This window comes from Epinephelus lanceolatus, chromosome 12 (assembly GCF_041903045.1).
Source record: "Epinephelus lanceolatus isolate andai-2023 chromosome 12, ASM4190304v1, whole genome shotgun sequence".
In the NCBI taxonomy this organism is placed as follows: Eukaryota; Metazoa; Chordata; class Actinopteri; order Perciformes; family Serranidae; genus Epinephelus; species Epinephelus lanceolatus.
The window spans coordinates 12,752,808-12,770,988 of NC_135745.1; the positions used below are offsets into that span (position 1 = coordinate 12,752,808).

The 18,181-nt window shown below is 37.7% G+C and overlaps 1 protein-coding gene across 3 annotated transcripts; it reads left to right on the forward strand.

Moving 5' to 3' along the window:
- The first annotated feature begins 6,972 nt into the window (after positions 1 to 6,972).
- Positions 6,973 to 15,754, forward strand: lactb2 (lactamase, beta 2). Of its 3 annotated transcripts, XM_033649657.2 has the most exons (8): positions 6,975 to 7,132; positions 7,613 to 7,757; positions 11,851 to 12,011; positions 12,295 to 12,415; positions 12,625 to 12,803; positions 13,420 to 13,568; positions 13,881 to 13,968; positions 14,207 to 15,754. In XM_033649657.2, the coding sequence occupies exons 2-8, from the start codon at positions 7,636 to 7,638 to the stop codon at positions 14,248 to 14,250; spliced, it is 864 nt and encodes a 287-aa protein (XP_033505548.1). In that variant the 5' UTR covers positions 6,975 to 7,132; positions 7,613 to 7,635; the 3' UTR covers positions 14,251 to 15,754. The 3 variants fall into 3 exon arrangements, with proteins under 3 accessions (XP_033505549.1, XP_033505548.1, XP_033505547.1); XM_033649658.2 differs by lacking the exon at positions 7,613 to 7,757 and having other exon boundaries at positions 6,973 to 7,132; XM_033649656.2 differs by lacking the exon at positions 6,975 to 7,132 and having other exon boundaries at positions 7,524 to 7,757.
- Positions 15,755 to 18,181: the final 2,427 nt, after the last annotated feature.

Genomic DNA, 18,181 nt, shown 5'->3' on the forward strand with positions numbered 1-18,181 from the left:
CACAAGTTTAGCTGTGGAAAACTATTTTTAACCAAGCTTTGATCAAGTTTCTAACATCGAGTGTCTCAAACTTGTCTAGCAAAGCCACTTACCCTCTGTCCAGGGACTGTATTTATGGCTGCAATTCACCCTTTTAGTGTATACTTAAGGCTCAACATTTGCCCTCTGCTCCTTCATGAATATTATGAAGGCATTTGGCAGCCTCTTCGTGTACGGCCAGTCATTCTCCTGTTGGTTTTCATGCTTTCTTTTTCTACAGGAGAAAAACAGAGTCAGAACATGGGTATATTACAAATACAGCTTAAAAAGAAAAAAAAATCATAAAGACAATGAATCAAACAACAGCTGCTAGAAATTAAATATATGATGATTGTGGTTTGATTATGAGTCTGGCTTGTTTGTGGCCAAAGATCATAAGATGGTAAAAAAAAAAGAAAAATATATTTTCATAAAAACTGTTCATAAAAAGTGTTCAGTGAAAGAGCAGCAGAGACAGGAGGAGCGATTTGTTCTGTTGTGACCTCATATGACATCTTTCCATTCCTACATATAATAAAGAGAGACAGATCAACATATTAGATAATAGAAAGGGTGCTTGTGGCGATACAGATAGCTGTGGACACTTGTGTGTGTGTTTGCATTTATGTGTGTGTTAACCAAACGCAGCCCCACCACTGACACATTGTAATACTTGAGACACAAACACACACACACACTGAGCAGGTGATGATACAAGCTGCAATGGTGTCATCTGACCACCAGGTGTCAGGATTTTCCCTCCTCAATAAAGTATGAGAATGTAAAGTACACAAGTTGCTATTGAAGGTCACAAAAGTCAGGAGTGTGTATTCATGTGAAGTCAGGGCACCATGCTGCAGGAAGCTAAACAAGAGCCTAAGTGATGCCTTCATATGCCTCAATATTATATCTTTGAGACACAGAGACGTAGTGGGACGCATTGGGTGGTAAAATCTTAATGGGAGTGGAGGAGGAGCTGCAGCAGCAGGGTGAGCAAAGGCTGCAGGGGTCTGGATGTCATCCACAGGGCACTGATGCTGCAGGTAACATGGAGAGAGAGGGAGGGTTAACCAGCCAATATACCATTGAATTTACTTTTATCTGATTTAAGGTATACTGGAGCTTGGCCTGACACCAGAAACACACAGAGCCTTATCTAAACATGTTAATGCCATACCAAATACATACAGCTGAGTTAAAAGAGTGGACAAGGTGTGAAGGAGGAGATGCAACAGGGTGAGTAACGCCCACCTGGTGACCTTGCTGCATGATCTGTTTCTGACACAGAGGTCCATCGTACATGTTGGGAGCAGCCATCAATGGGCTTTGCTGCTCAGACATATGAAGATCTGCTTCCAGGGGGATACATACACCATATCCTCCGATCTGGCACTCTACTGGATGTTGAGTTCCAGCCCAGCAGAGACAAGAGGTGGAGGTCTCCCTACAGCTTGTTGTCAATCAACTCAAGAAGAACGAATCTGTCTGGTGGTTTCAGGACTCCTGTCACACATGTTCAAAGAAAGCTGTTTGGGAGACACTGGGAAGTAACATTATTATATATATCATATTATTTTCATTTAGGGATATATGTGCTGTCTCTTTAAATTTCTGTGACAGCTATGCTTACTGTGCAGATACGGATTTTACATACAGAATTTATGGTCGGTTAGGAAATGATGCTGCTTTGTCTTGGATTTAACTACTCAACAACATAGAGAGATGTTTTAACTTCACCTGGGGTGCTAATTTCGGAAACACTCCTGTGGGTTGTGTTAGGGCATAGGAATAAGTGACTGATGCCTCGTTTCCACTTACGTGTGTGAACCGAGATGAGGCAACCGGAAATCCATTCCTATGGGAATCTCTGTGATATTCAATGTGCCTGTGAAACTCCTCCCCTCTGTAATATTCCGGTCCGGAATTTGCCTTGAGCTGTTGAAAAAATCGAATTTTTGTGGTGGATTTCGAAGAGACCATATGACAGTGTGCTAGCTGCTAACTGGCTAACAGGCTATTTTCTTGACCTGTTAAACCCTGAGCCTATGCACAGAATGCACAGAAGGCTCTGTCCATCTCTGTATCTAACACTGAGCATAAATTAGCTCTTCTGGGTTTTGACTTGTTAAAGTCTTAAACAATTCAAAGTTTTAGCTCAAGTCCAAGCCAGTCCCACAAAAACAAAAACTAAGAACCAACCTGATGCAAATTTGTACAGAACATGATGTTACATAGTACAGTTTAAAAAAACTCAGTGTTGACTTTTGGCTTCACGCAGGACACAGTGTCCTGGATCAAAGTCCTGTGTTTATTTGACCCAACCATCCATCTCATCCTCCTCCTTACCTGACTTCCCTCTTTGCCCCTGTCATAATTACTATGGCCACTAGATGTCACCACCCACACCAAATTTAGATGTGGGTTGTAGTAAGCAGCTTGTACAAACTACCTATAGTGCTGTTTTTGGGGGAGGACAGTCTTGATTTTATACTGCACATCATCTTCTACTGTGCCAATACTGAACATCTGTAAGGTCCTGAAGGCTTTCCATCCTAAAGATGTAAATGTAATCATAAATGTATTCATTTTTTTCTCCTACAGTTGCCCAGTTATGGATTCACAGGGTGGTCAATAACTCAACAGGCGGGTCCTCTGCTTACCTCTGGATGCCATGGTGACCACAGTGTCAACTATAGTGGTTCACACGGTGTGTTTTGTTTGGCAATGTGGTGCTTCTGCTTCGCCGTGATGGTTGTGGTGTTTTTCCTGGATGCCACTCATCTCTTTAGCTGCCTGCCCATATCCTGGGACCAGCATACTGTAAGTTACTTCTTATGGTACATATAATTAAATTTTCTTCTTTGTCAGGCTTACAAGAGCAAAACAACTTCAAGGTCCATGGAAAACATCTTTTTAAAAAAGTGTTTTATTATCATTTTTAATGGTGATTGGGATCACATTTTATATGTCACTGATTGTGGGGGTCATAATCACTGTAAGGAAAGGCCACAGGACCCCTCAGAGTTTATTATGCTACACCTGTTTACGTGTGGTTTATATTCAGTAATGCACATAACCTGCTCCATATCCAGATTGTCAGAATTGGTCCCAAACACATTCATCAGACACTTTCAAATGAACTCACAGTAAATGAGCCAGTATACTGATGAACATCTCAGAGGAGCTGATTGCCTCCTGATATGCTGGATAGGTTACATAGTGTCTAATAAACTTAAAGGGAGGCTGCTCAGCATGAAATCTATGTAAACTGCAAGATTAGGGTGGTGGCATTACTAATAAAAGGTAACTGCAGGAATATTGTCGTATTTTCTTCATTGTAATGGCATCTTCATCAGGCTTGTAGTCAGTTAGTAGTGCAAAACTCTTCTAAGACATCCCTAAAACCTTCCTTAAATTAGTTCTCAAATTAACATGTCTGTGTAATTATGGGATGTTTCATTCAACCCTCAATGGAGAGGTCAGAGGTCAGCATCAGATACAGAGCAGCAGTCATTTAGTTGGTAGTTTTATGTTGTTAAACAGCTTTTAATGATTTTGGTTTCCTCCGTTGGAGGTGTAATAAAAACACCCATTTAAACTTTCAGGATTAACGAGGACAATAACAACAATCATTAAGCCAGATAGCTCTGATATTTGAGGTTGAACTGTGAGGAGTTGGCGAGCATCATCATCATTAACGAGTAATAAAACGCTCAGTCTGTAAAATGCTGATAATCCCAGACCTTTTAATATTGTTTAAGTGCCTCAATGGGGATGAGAAGTGACTTAGCCATGATCAGTCTGGACAATGGCCCCACCCAGTGTTCAGTTTGTTCCACTGATATTTAATATGGTCAAATAACATTTATTGTGCCAGATATTCAGTAAATGTCCTGCTATGGGCCTATTCAATTGATACCAGCCTGGTTGGAGCTCCATTTGCTTTTATAAGAGCATTTTATGGACGCATTCACTTATTTAATTGTGCAAAAGGATTTGTATGGGGAATTTATATGGCACTAATGTGAAAGTAATGTACGCAAAGAGTATTAATAAATATGTGTGAGCATGAGCAAATAAAGAGAGCTTGGCCATAGCAACCAATAACAACAGTTAAACGGATATATTGATTTATTTATTTATATACCATCAGATGCAGATAACAGGGGAGGTCAAGAAGCTGGTTTACACACATAACCTCACCACAATAATGATAAAAAAAACCCCACTAATTTGTCAAAAAATAAATAAATAAACATATGAATCCACACAATGTAAGTAACAAATGTGTACAAAAGGTACAGGACAGCACCAATTATAATGTTTATTGCCACACGAACGTTTCGGGTGAAACCCTTCCTCAGCGTGCACAAGCAACAAAGTGAATGCATCACACACAGGTGTCACTTATCAATAATCAGGCTGACGCAGCAGCTGCAGGTAATGGCAAGAGAAGAAAAAAGGAAAAAAAAGGGACCCAACAATGTATCCCTTCTTATATCAACACAAACCATCAAGTAACCACAATAGTGATATTTTTTAAACAGTTATTTTTTAAACAGTTATTCAACAATGAAATGCATCTCAATTTCTAAGAATTCCAAGCTTTTAACATTTTTAAAGTTTTTTAACAAAAAATTGAACAGGCAAATGTCTAATTGTTTTAATACAGTTTTATTGTTAACCTGTAGGCCTGTTAGTCAAGAACATTTTTACAAAAAACATTTTTACAAAATGTGATACGCCATGCTGACAAAGGCGGGGCTATAGTCCAAGATAAATCTGCTTATGTGAATGAGATTATGACACAACTTTCTGACAGACTCGTATATACCCCTCTGGATGCAGATCCAACTTTCAGATTTGGACAAGAAATTAAAGATACATTAAAACGTCACTTACGTGAGGGTGGGATTTCAGACAATGAATACAAATTCACGATTAAAGTGCATCCAATCAGACCTGTGTTGTATACCTTGCCAAAGATCCACAAGAATTTGAAAAATCCACCTGGACGTCCTATAGTGGCCAGTATCAGTTCACTCACTAAACCTATCTCGCAATTCATTGACTCTCACATTAAACCTTTGGTACACACATTGCCCTCTCATGTGAAAGACACTACTGATTTTTTGAAGAAACTGAATGATTGTAACATTACCTCCACTGATATACTATGCACTATGGATGTATCAGGTTTATACCTCAGTATACCACATGAGGATGGCTTGAATGCTTTGAGTTATTTTTTTGAATCAGCGGTCTGAGTTACATCCACCCACTGAGTTATTGTCGTCTTTGACTAAAATGGTCCTCACTAAAAACTATTTTAAATTTCAAGATCGTTATTATTTACAGTGCAGAGGCACGGCAATGGGTTCTCCTGTAGCACCAAACTATGCAAATTTATTTATGGGCAAGTTTGAGGAAGATTTTATTTACAACAACAATCCTTTTTCAGCATTCATTAAAACATATTGGAGGTACATTGATGATTTATTTTATGTATGGAGTGGTAATGCAGAGGATCTGAAGAAATTTCATGAATATTTGAACGGCAAAAAAAGAATCTATTAAGTTTACACTTAATTTTGATTTGGAGAAGATTTCATTTCTGGATGTTTTGGTTAAGAAAAATGTCAATATTTTGCATACAGAGGTGTATAAAAAAAGAGACCGATAGGAACACTTTTCTCCACTACAGCAGTTATCATCCACCCTCGCTTAAGAGGAGTTTGCCATACAGCCAAATTCTAAGGTATAAACGTATTTGTGATTCAGATCAAATCTTTGAGACACAAGCCAAGGAGCTCTGTAATAATTTTGTCTCTAGAGGTTATAACAACACTTGAAAACACCATGGATAAAGTTCGTCAGATCCAGAGGAATGTTTTGTTTGAGCCGAAAGAAAAAGTTCTTTCTAACTCAGTTTCAATGGTGTGCACATATAGCCCTATTTCCAGTGCACTCAAAAAGGTTGCAAATAATTATTGGTATATTCTGAAAACAGATCCCGAAATTGGAAGAGCTTTTCAAGAGCCACCAAGATTCTTCTTTAAAAGGCAGCCCAATTTGAGCAACTATTTGGTGAGATCCGTTTTACCAAAAAAACCTTCTCATCATTTTTTGTCCAGTGTGCCTAATGGCAATTTTCCTTGTTTCAATTGTGTTCAATGCCCAAATCTGATAAGAGAAAATTATTTCTCACATCCTAAAACTGGTAAGATTGTGAAAGTCAAAGGTAGAATAACATGCAACACTAAATTTGTTGTATATTTATTGAAGTGCCCTTGCAATCTGTACTATGTTGGTAAAACAAAATGGGAACTAAAAACTAGAATCTGTGAACATAAATGTTCTATCCCTAATCATGATTCTAAATCAGCAGTAGCCAGACATTTTAACTACCATACCACAGCTGATCTCAGATATATGGGCACTGAGGCAAGTAAGACTTCACCTAGGGGTGGAGATCGGGATGAAATCCTTTTGCAAAAGGAATGTTTCTGGATTCATTTCCTTGACACTTTAGAGCCAAAGGGACTGACTGAGGAGTTGGTGCTAACTTGTTTTTGTAAAAATGTTTTTTGTAAAAATGTTCTTGACTAACAGGCCTACAGGTTAACAATAAAACTGTATTAAAACAATTAGACGTTTGCCTGTTCAGTTTTTTGTTAAAAAACTTAAAAAATAATATAAAAATAAATAATAATAAAATAATAATAATAATAATAAAAATAATAAAAAATAACTGTTTAAAAAATATCACTATTGTGGTACAATAATAATAATAATACTTAATTGTTTGTGTTGATATAAGAAGGGATACATTGTTGGGTCCCTTTTTTTCCTTTTTTCTTCTCTTGCCATTACCTGCAGCTGCTGCGTCAGCCTAATTATTGATAAGTGACACCTGTGTGTGATGCATTCACTTTGTTGCTTGTGCACGCTGAGGAAGGGTTTCACCCGAAACGTTCGTGTGGCAATAAACATTATAATTGGTGCTGTCCTGTACCTTTTGTACACATTTTTTTACATTTTTCATTGAGGATTCAGCACCCATTCATACTTCTGAGGGTTGAGCGTGTTTGTTTGGACTTCTGATCCACACAATGTAAGGCAATGGTACTTGGAAAGAGAAATGCACCACATCAGCTGACAAAAACCATGTGGAAAAAGAATCAAAATATAAAGGATAGATGACAACACATTATTATTTAGGCTATTGCAGCAGTGAAAGCACGTAGAATTAAATAGCAATCTGAAAATAATTAAGGCACTTTACAATTCACATTAAAACTACAAAACGAAACTTTTGTATGTAATCAGCTAAAGTCGTTCAGTTATGTGTAAATGTATCCACATAAGAATTTACAATAGATGCATGTATACAGTGTCAAATAGAAGCACTAGTATGAAATGTAATTGAAACAAACTGTAACCAGCACTACTGAAGTAAAAATGTGCGAGACTTTTATTTTGAAGGCTGCTTTGGGCTATGCCGAACAGGAAGTAAACATTGTCCCCATGCAGTTTCCGCTATATTTCGTTTGACGTTTAACTCCATATGCTCTCGTTTTCGTCTGTTTTGTAGCCAACGTTACACTGACTGCAGCTATGAGTGCAATAATTCCTCGGATAGAGCAGCTGTCTGCCAGAGTTATTCGGGTTTTGGGCTGTAACCCGGGACCAATGACCCTGCAGGGAACCAACACTTACCTGGTCGGAACTGGGCAAAGGTGACACTAGAAAAGTTCATTTTAGCGTGTTATATTCGCTAAATGAAGCTCACTGTAACATGTTTTCTTTTCCAGAATATAGGTATTTGGAAACGCTGAGTCAATAACATGACAGTTGGGTTTGACGTCCAGATTTCTCATTGAAAAGAATACCACCAAATCACATTAAAATGTTTCTAAATTTAACGTTTCCTCGCTTGTAGGCCAAAATATACAGCGTATAGACCAAGAATGAAAATGTATTCAGAATTGTCAAGGTCCATTGGTTCTTTCGGCTTATTCTCAATATAAGAAATATTAATAATTAAGAGTTTATTTTAAAATTATTATTATTAAATTATAAGCCCAATATGTTGGCAGTCTGTAAGTTATACATGACAAAATTTAATTTTATTCTGTTATGAAATTAATATAACCTACTTGCAAAAATATACTCAGTACACAATACCAAAATATTGATATCCAATTTAAAAACACCTGTTACAATATAACAATAATAATAATAAGAAGAAGAACAAGAATAAGAATACATTGGATTTATAGTGCTTTTCAGTATACTCATAGATGCTTATATGCAACATGTATGGGTCATGTACCTATATGCAAAGTAAAAGAAGGTAAAATGATAAACTAAGAAAAAAAAAAAAAAAAAAAAGAGGAGTTAATAGAGACGACCTTTGCCCACCTGGAAGAGTGTGTGCCCTGTCTTGGCTGAGTTCTTTGTGGTTCAGGTTCGATTCTGACCTGCAGCCCTTTGCTGCATGTTATCCCCACCGGCTCTCCCACCTTTTCTGTCTGTCTACGGCTGTCCTGTTAATGAAGGCAAAAATGCCAAAAAAACAATCTTTAAAAAAAAAAGAAGAAAATGGTTGATAAATGAGCAGAGTTGGTGTATATGAATACAGATTGTTACTTTTCAGACCTTGAGTATGTATATTGTATATAACGATGAGGGATTGCAGCCATCTTTTCTACGCAGTTTGTGTGTAATGAGTGACAATGGCATGGGCTAAGTTGCATAATTTGAGTGTCTTGCACTTGAGCGTATTAGTGCTCATCATTACATTATATCAGGCACCAAAAGATTCATCACTACTTCTCCAGGAATTCTCAGAACTGATCTCACTTGGTATCACCAGATATGATAGATTAATCTTGAATGAAGACCTGAATATTCATATCAACAAAAAGGATGACTCCACAGCTATAAAGTTTATGAATTTACTTGACAGCTTTGAACTTACACAACCTGTAAATGAAGCCACTCATCAGCATGGTAACATTCTAGACTTAGTAATAACAACAGGGTTAAGCATTAATAGTGTTTCAGTATCTGAATTACCTATTTCTGACCATGACTGAATGTTTTTATGGTGCCAACCTAATCTCAACAGACTAAAAATGAACTTTTAGTTCAAAAGAAATTTCTACATGACAAGGCTGAAGCAGAGTTCTCTAATATAACGAGAGCATTTGAGTTATACAGCTATGACTGCTCTGTAACATTTCAACAATACCCTGTCATCTGCTTTATATACTGTTGCTCCATGAAAGATTAAAAAGAGGTAGACTGACAGAACTTCCCCATGGTCAATAACAGCGTGAAATAGACTAAGAGAATCTGTTGAGTAGCTGAAAGATATGAGGAAAAACAGGTTTACAGTTTCCTGTGATATACACAAAGGAGCCATGACTGCCCATAACAAAGCAATACGTTTGGCAAGAACAGTTTACTTTTCAAAGATTATTACACAGAATGCTGAGAACTATAGAGTATTATTCTCCACTATTGATCAGCTAGTCAACACTGCTCCCACCCATCTGCAGTTTTCCACATCAAATTCAAAATAACTTCAATAAGAGCCAGTATTACTGCTTATGTAAACACAGATGACCCCAGTTAACCCTGTAAAAATAATGTAACAATGGGAAAATTCTCTATTACATTGCCTTAGTTTTGCAAGACTGTCACTCAGTGTATCTCCTCCACCTCATGTATTGCCCTGTACTTAGAGCATTTTTTAAGTGGGTGTTCAACAGTGTTTCAAGTCAGGTCCTGAAGATTATTAATACAGCTTTTCAAACAGACATTTTCCCAAATGCCTTCAAAACAACCCATACTAAAGAAACCCAACCTAGATGGAAATACACTGACCAGCTATAGGCTAATAGCCAGCCTCCCAATTATTAGTAAGGTACTTGAAGAAATATTTTTAGTGCAAATAAACTCCTTTCAAGGACTTTCAATCAGACTTTAGAACACACCACAGCACTGAAACTGCTCTTACTGAAACTATCAGCAACCACAGACTAAATTCTGATGAAAATAGGTCTCAATTTCTTGTCCTCTGAGACCTAAGTGCAGCATTTGATAAGATTGGCCATGACATCCTAATCAGTCTTCTTGAAAAAATTACTGACTGTGTGTTAAACTGGTTTAAAACACACATTAAAGGGAGAAAGTTTTACCTCAGTCTTGGAGATCACGTGTCCGAGAAACATGACCTCTGTTTTGGGGTTCCACGAGGGTGCTGCCTTGGTCCATTATTATTCTCACTGTACATGCTGTGTCTTTGTGATATCATTGGAGAATACAATGTTCGTTTCCATAGTTGCCGATAAATGATTTGGCGATAAATAAATGGAGGAGCAATAATTTTTTAAAGTTAAATGAAGACAAAACTGAAAGCCTGCTTGTTTACCCTAAAACAAAAGGAGAATAATCTGGGGAATTTAACTCCCTGGATTAAATCCAAGGTTACAAGTCTTGGTGTGATCCAAGATTCAGAGCCAAGCTTCAAGTCCCACATCAACAAGGTGATGAAAACATCATTTTCCACATCAAAGCTTAAATATGACCATTTCTAAATCAAGTAGATGCTGAGAAATTGCTTCATGCTTTTATTTCAAACCAACCCGTCTACTTTAATACACTTTTTACTGGCCCTACTGAAAAATACCACTGAGAGACTTCAGCTCATTTAAAACTCTGCAGCTCAACTATTAACCAGAACCAAGAGAGATGAGAGAGCACATCAGGTCAGTCTTAGCTGCTCTGCCATGTCTCCCTGTTACATTTAGAACTGATTTTATACAAAGCCCTAAATAGGCTGGGACCAAGGTACATTGCTAACTCCCTTGTTAACTATTTACCTCCAAGAACACTGAAGCCATCTGCTGCTGGTTTATTGGAGGTTCCCAGCAACAGCTGGAAGAAGATCAGTGATGCGGCCTCTGTCAATTATGCCCCAAAGCTATGGAACAGACCACCTATAGATATGAGGGAAGCCAGCTCACCAAATATTTTTTGAAAGAAAGTTGAAAACGTATCGGTTCACTCTAGCCTTTAACTAGCTCTGACTTTCCTGACACAGGCCTGAAACACTTTCTTTTTACACCTCACTGCTGCAAGTCATTAAAAATGTTGTATCTTGCTTGATTTTACGATGTATTGTTTTACAATTCTATGACTTTATGATGTTGAGATTTTATGTTTTTTTTATGATTTATTTTATATTTAAAATTTATGGTTATATGATTTGAAAATGTATCATTTGCTATCATTGGTGGGTGGTGGATATGAGATAGAAAGACTGTGGTGAGTTCTATTTGATCCACACTGTCACAACTGGGTGGTAGATTCTGGGGCAGCTCTGGGCTGCACCTGGCACAGACCACACCTGCAGTGAGGTTAACTCTTGGGACGACATTCTGGGGGAAGCTGAAAGATGCTTATTTCGGTTAATCAGTGTCCGTTGGTGGGTCTGTACACGTGGCTCTGATTGTTGCTCACGTCAGGCCTAAAAGGTGACACAGGGAGAAATACTTTCAGAGATTTTGATTAATAGGATCTCAAATCACCACCACTTTTAAATAAAAAATATTGAATCACAGATTTTTTTTTTTTTTTTTTAGTTTTAAATTGTTTTTAAATGTCCTTTTTATAATGAATTGTTGGCTTGTCTTAGGTTTATTCTGTCTTATTTCATACGAAGCACTCAGTGCTTATAATGCCCTTTATTGTCTTGCATGAAAGGTGCTTTATAAATAAAATGTATTATTGTTATTAATGTAAGGTGTGATTATATTACAGGCGGGTGCTGATAGACACTGGAGAACCTGCTGTGCCTGAATACATAAGCAATCTGAAACAGGCACTGACACAGTTCAACACCAGCATCCAGGAGATCATCGTCACACACTGGCATCACGACCACACAGGCGGAGTGGAAGACATCTGCAGGGACATCACAGGTGAGGACAGTATGTGTGGGACTGGTATAATGACCTCTGAATTACCACTGTTCATTTCTACAGTATTATTTGAATGGGGAATTGGAAATTAGTCCTAAAATATAATTATGGATACATTAAGTGTCTGTTCCCTCATGAGTCAGAGTTGTAAATTTGAACTGCTTGGTGTCTAGTTATCACATCAGTACCTGTGTAGTTTCAAAAAATATCCAAGGTAGAAAATATAAATATTAAATCATAGTTTGTTCTGCAGTCAAATATTTCTCTGTTTTCCCTCCTGCAGGTTCTGAAATCCGAATCAGCAAACTTCCTCGCTCCAGCCAAGTCAAAGAGACAGCGGGAAACAAAAGCTATACTTATCTAAAAGATGGAGATGTTGTCCAGACGGAGGGGGCCACACTCAAGTCAGTTCAGTATATGTTTAGGGAGCACTTTAAACTGGCAGGACTTTGACTAGCTTTACAGAGAAAAAAACAACAACCAAAAGACAAAACTAAATACATGCTGTAAATAACAGCAGTTAATGAGTATAATAACACACACTGTAATGTCTAAGTCTTGTTAAGATCAGTTATTTGAGTGGAGGGCCATATTTTCTGTTTCTTTATCCCAGAGTGCTGTTCACCCCGGGTCACACTGATGACCACATGGCCTTGCTGCTGGAGGAGGAGCGGGTGATCTTCTCTGGAGACTGCATCCTGGGCGAAGGCACAGCCGTGTTCGAGGATCTGTTCGACTACATGAACTCTCTGAAGATCCTGCTGGGCTCTCAGGCTGACATCATCTACCCTGGTGAGTGAGGGCACTCCGGTATGTGTGGTACGTTGATGATGTCAGTGATATCAAATCAAGAAATCCTCACATTTGAGAAGGTGCAAGCAGCAAATATTTGGCATTTTTGCTTCAAAAATAAGCTAAACTATTTAGTTCAATTTAAGGTACAGTGTGTAGGATTTAAGGGGATATATTGGCAGAAAAGGAATATAATATAATATAATATAATTTCTTCAGTGGCCCAGAGCAGACAGACTAAACACCCGCTCTGATAGGGCCAGTCTGTTTTTGCAGCACATGGGAGAAGTTTCAGTTAGTTGCAATCTGCAACCTTGCCACTAGATGTCACTAAATTCTACACACTACACCTTTAACAAAGTTGTTGTCAAATTATGCTCTGTTGATCAGTGTTGACCAATCATTTCAGTGCTACCAGTTTTGCTTATTGATTTCTTCCTTTTCCTCCCCAAAGTAAAGCTTTTAAGTAATAGTATATCATAAGATGAAATAAGATGCCACTTGAAATTTTGGCCCTCCACTTTACTGATATACAACACAAGTGTCCATCAGAGAGTTTGACATGTTAAGTCATTCAGATGTTTGGACAAACATTCTGCTGCTGTTCTCTGTGCAGGTCATGGACCTGTGGTTGAGAATGCTGGCTCTAAGATCAGATACTACATCAGCCACAGAGACGAAAGAGAACAGCAGATCCTGGCAGCCATTCAGGCAGGAGCAGGAAAGCCTTTCTCCTCAATGGAGCTCGTCAAGATCGTCTATAAGGTCAGGACAAAAAGAAAAAACACCTGTTACTTTGCTGTGTCGTCAAGTATGTTGTCAAGAACTGACTGGTGTGAGAGGGAAAGCTAACAGCAGTGAAGTACACCTTAACCAGTTAGCAAGTTTCACAAAATACAAAGTTAACATACTAAATTATAATACTATAACTAGGATAAGTCTATGGAAGTGACCTGAAAATACAAACCTGAAACCAATCATACGAGTGACCCTTCTTTGAACGTGGAGGTGGTTGTAGTCAAATGCTTGTTGTTGTCCAGGGAAAAATGACACGTGCTTTCATTGCTTCTCTTCCAGGACACCCCTGAATCCCTCCACAAAGCAGCTAACATCAACCTGGTCCATCACCTAAAGAAACTACAGAAAGAAGGCAAAATCAGCATGAGTACGCACCTATTACTACCACTAGGAGAATTTTAGAGCAACAGTTTTAGCCAGTAACAATTTAAATTTGGGGTCTGTTCAACAAAAATAGATATATCTGGTAATGTAGATAGTTTTGGTATTATGTGACGGGGTTAAAGCTCATGAAGATTAATGCATGTGATGTTTTTGATTTAGAAAATTAGGTTCTGCACTCACTGTCTGTTAGCTAAAATACAAATGTATTTTTATTTCCTCAGTGAATGAATCTTCACAGAACGTCAAATGGAAGAGTAGCCTATGACGGCCACACAGACTGAAGAAATGGACTTCAACTGACAATCTATCTGGTCAACAGCTGATGATTTTTCAGTCAAAAATGATCACATAATACTTATGGTTTAATGCCTCAGATCTGCTGATTGAAAGAAATGTTGGTGAAGAATAAGAGATGGTGGTCACACTTGTTGCATTGGACGTTCCTGACTCAGAATATACAAAACAAGACCAACAATCACACTCACAAGAGGCCTGTAATACGAAGCCAGTTCAACACACCCAGGATATCTTCCCGGCTTCACTAATCCTTGCATTGGCTGTATGGATAACTAACTAATAATTGCTGCATTTATCATAATTGGAGCCAGTCACAATGTGTGGATTATTTTTGTAATAAAATCTAATCTGGTTTTTATTTCCAGTTCTCATCACACAGATGTCTCATGTTATTTTAAGCTGTACACTGTCGGCTGTCACTGCAGGGATAAAATAAACTTTGCACAAATTAAAGTGCAGCTGAAATTATTATGTGTTATGCGTTGTAATTGGGTGGGATTAGAGACTGGAACGATGAAATGATCCTACTGACGTATAACAATATGTAAACCTACTCTTTTTCATCTGTCACTCCGGACGTTTTTCCATGTCTGGATAATTATTACAAGTGATCTGATTGGTCAGAGGTCAGGATGTTGACAGGTTGTGATCGGATACTTAAAAGTTAACCTGGTTCGGAGCAGGTTAGCTGTTCAACACAATTTACCAAGGTGATTTATCCTGTAAAAAAGAGAGCCAGCTTCATAGTCCTGAAAACCCTGGGTTAATCCTGTTTTTACCTCACTAACCCCAATCCTGCTTCGTAGTACAGGCCTCAGGACTGAGGTGCAGCATCTGTTAAAGTTTACAAGCCCAAAATTTGTCTGGAGGTCAGCTGAATTTGGCCTGTGGCAGAATGCAAGTTTGCCCCATCCTGTAATGTGATTGTGTGCCACAGTGTACCCATCTGTCTGAATGAAATAGCTTGTCTGATTTGTCCTCTTCTTCATGTAAGAGTTTAGCCTTTGTTACTGCCGTTGCTCAAATTAGCAGACTCTAAGTATGGCTGCGGCCCTAAACCTAATCATATGGAACATATAGCTATTTTATTAGTGGAATTGGAACACAAATCTGTCTTATATCTCCCCCTTTATTTTCCTCTTCATTTTCTTCTTCTTTTGATTCCATTTGATGCCTGTAGCCATTACAAGACACTGTGAAACTGATGCAGAAGGTCCTTTAATTCAAGTAAAACAGTTTGATTTGGTGTAAGAAAGATTTTAAGAGCAGACTTCAAGGAAGAAGGCACATTAGTATGGTGGCACAGGGTAAAGGTCAGTAGGATAAAGAATTCTTGCAAATTTGGTATGGTCTCAGAGAGTGTTGACTGTGGCAGGTTACATTATGTTTTTACATGATAAGATATATGTATATATTTCTGTCCAGACCATCAGTTTTACATCTGCTCTCACCATATTACAATTTTTATTTAATCTTGTGTCTTTGTCTTTTCAGTCTTGACAATTAGGCACTTATTCTATAAGTATGGCGCAAGTCTTCAGTTGGTCACTAGGTGGCAGTCTCTGCTAATTTTATTGGGGGATAACCTGAACAGTAAATTATGATAATTTACAATTACTGCACTGTATGGCAGACAGTACAAATATTTTCTATTTGTTAAAAATAATGAAAAATGCAAATAATGTGAATATGTGTTGGGAAAGATTGCTGAAAAAATACTGAATGATCTACAACAGCATTCTATTGTATGGTGGTGGTGTATTTTTCTGGTCATGAATAGAAATGATTGTGTATTTGTGATAATTATTAGGTCATACTTTGGAAAAACTCATGAATACAGAAGTGTCGCCACTTAAACACAGCTTTGAACAGCTGAATATGATCTCATCTTAATCATCATAATTATCTAGTATTCAGGTGAGTAATAATTAGATCTACTGCATGAACCTTTGACCTGTGGTTGACTTCTTGAGTTCCATCTGTTTTCATATTGACTAAGCTCTGATGCAATCTGAATGTTTGGGATTTTTTTTTTTTTATAAAGATACAGGAAGAGCTTTTTCTGTCGTCTCCGTAGGCTTTTCTAAATAAACTGCTTAGTTTGGAGCTGAGACGTGACTTTACTGAGAGCAACTTCACCACTTACAGTAAAGAACTACAGTGCATGAATCATGCAGCACACCTGTGGTTTGCATAGAGGCTGTGTGAATCATGTTATTTGGCTTTTGGGGTGCCTTTAAACATACGATCAGGGACTACTGATAAGTCTTGTCGGAAAAATGTGGTATTTTACAGTATTTCTGTTGATCAGATGACAATAAGTATCAAACAAACTCAACTGTTTGACTCTCAATACATACACAGGGATACATGGCGAGACAAATGGCATTAGAAATATGATTTCCCTCAGAAAAGTAGGTATATAAACATGGGTGGATTATAAAATAATGAGTCCCTGGGCATAGATATCCAAAAGGCCCCACCACCTCTCCAACAGTATGAGAATCGTAATCAGAGGGGAAACTATGATTTGTTACATTGATACGTTGATTTGCTCTGATGTAAAGAATAGAGAATTATAAGAAATAAGAATAGAAGTATGTAAATATAAAGAAATAAAATAAAAATAGAAATGAAAATATGCAGTAAAATAAAATATGCATTATGCTACAGTGTTTAACACTTGTACTTAAGATATTAAAATATATATATTATCTCTGTGCTGATATATATTTTATTTTTAATATTTTTAATTTCCCAAGTACTATTGTAAAACATTGTAGCATAGTGCACATTTTCTTTTTCTTTTCTTTTTTTTCTTTTTTTTTTTTTTTACATAGGAGCGAGAAACAGACTTTGTGTGGGGGTTTGCTTCTTTTATGTTGTTTTGAGTCTCTTTGTAATCGTTACGCATCTTTTTGTGGCTTTGTGTCTGTTTAAAATCCTTTTGTGTTTGTAATACATACATACACGCACATGCAAGATGGCTGACACTGCAGGTGGTAGCTCGGCAGCTCCAGCTCCTGCTTCAAAGCGTTTGCGATTGAAACCAGTGATCTACAGGACAGTGGATGGCAAGATAATTGTGGAAGATGAACTTCTCACTTTCCTCGCTGTAAAGATTAAAACCCTAAACCAGGACCAGATCGTCTTGCTGGCAACAAATACGTTTGATTCCAAGACGATCGAAGCCTCTAAGAAAACTTTGTTTGAACTCTGTCCCAGTACGACACAGCGGTGCATTGGACATAAAGGTACAAACAAAGATGCCAACAACATAAAACTCTGCCTCTACACTACTACCAACTGACAGCTATACATATATTAGTGAAGCATGGCTTACAACATCATGGCTGGATCACTGCATACTCTATGCACAGCTGATGCGCACAACTGCTTATTGGAAGCTGAGATTCTGTATAGACTAGCTATAGCAGACCATATTCCAGTCTCCATAACACTAGACCTGGACAGTTTACCTGAGCTGACCAGCTATGTTAAGCATGACTGTGCAAAAATAGATTGAGCAAAGCTCTCAGAATATGATCTTTGGAAATACAGCTGTCAAACTGACATAAGTCTTAATAATATTGATATTCCTTGTGAAGCCATTATATGTGATGACATAAATTGCAAGAGCCAGGAGCATCACAGTGATATACTTAAAATGTATGAAAGAATGGTGACCAGTTTAATTAATGTCAGTAAATCATTTGCTCAAGAGAAAAGAAAACACAAAACCATGCCAGGGTGGAATGATCATGTGTCTGACTTACATGCTGAGGCTAAAGAAGCTTTCCACAGATGGGTATTAACTGGTAAAGTCAGACATGGGCCTGAGTTTGAACACAGGGAAAAAAAATGCTAAGTTTAAATATGCCATATGCTATATTAAAAAG

Coding starts and splice junctions, on each gene's coding strand:
- lactb2 (XM_033649657.2), top strand. CDS start 7,636: ATGAGTGCAATAATTCCTCGGATAGAGCAGCTGTCTGCCAGAGTTATT. Junction 12,416..12,624: donor ACGGAGGGGGCCACACTCAA/GTCAGTTCAGTA, acceptor TCTTTATCCCAG/AGTGCTGTTCACCCCGGGTC. Junction 13,969..14,206: donor AGAAGGCAAAATCAGCATGA/GTACGCACCTAT, acceptor TTATTTCCTCAG/TGAATGAATCTTCACAGAAC.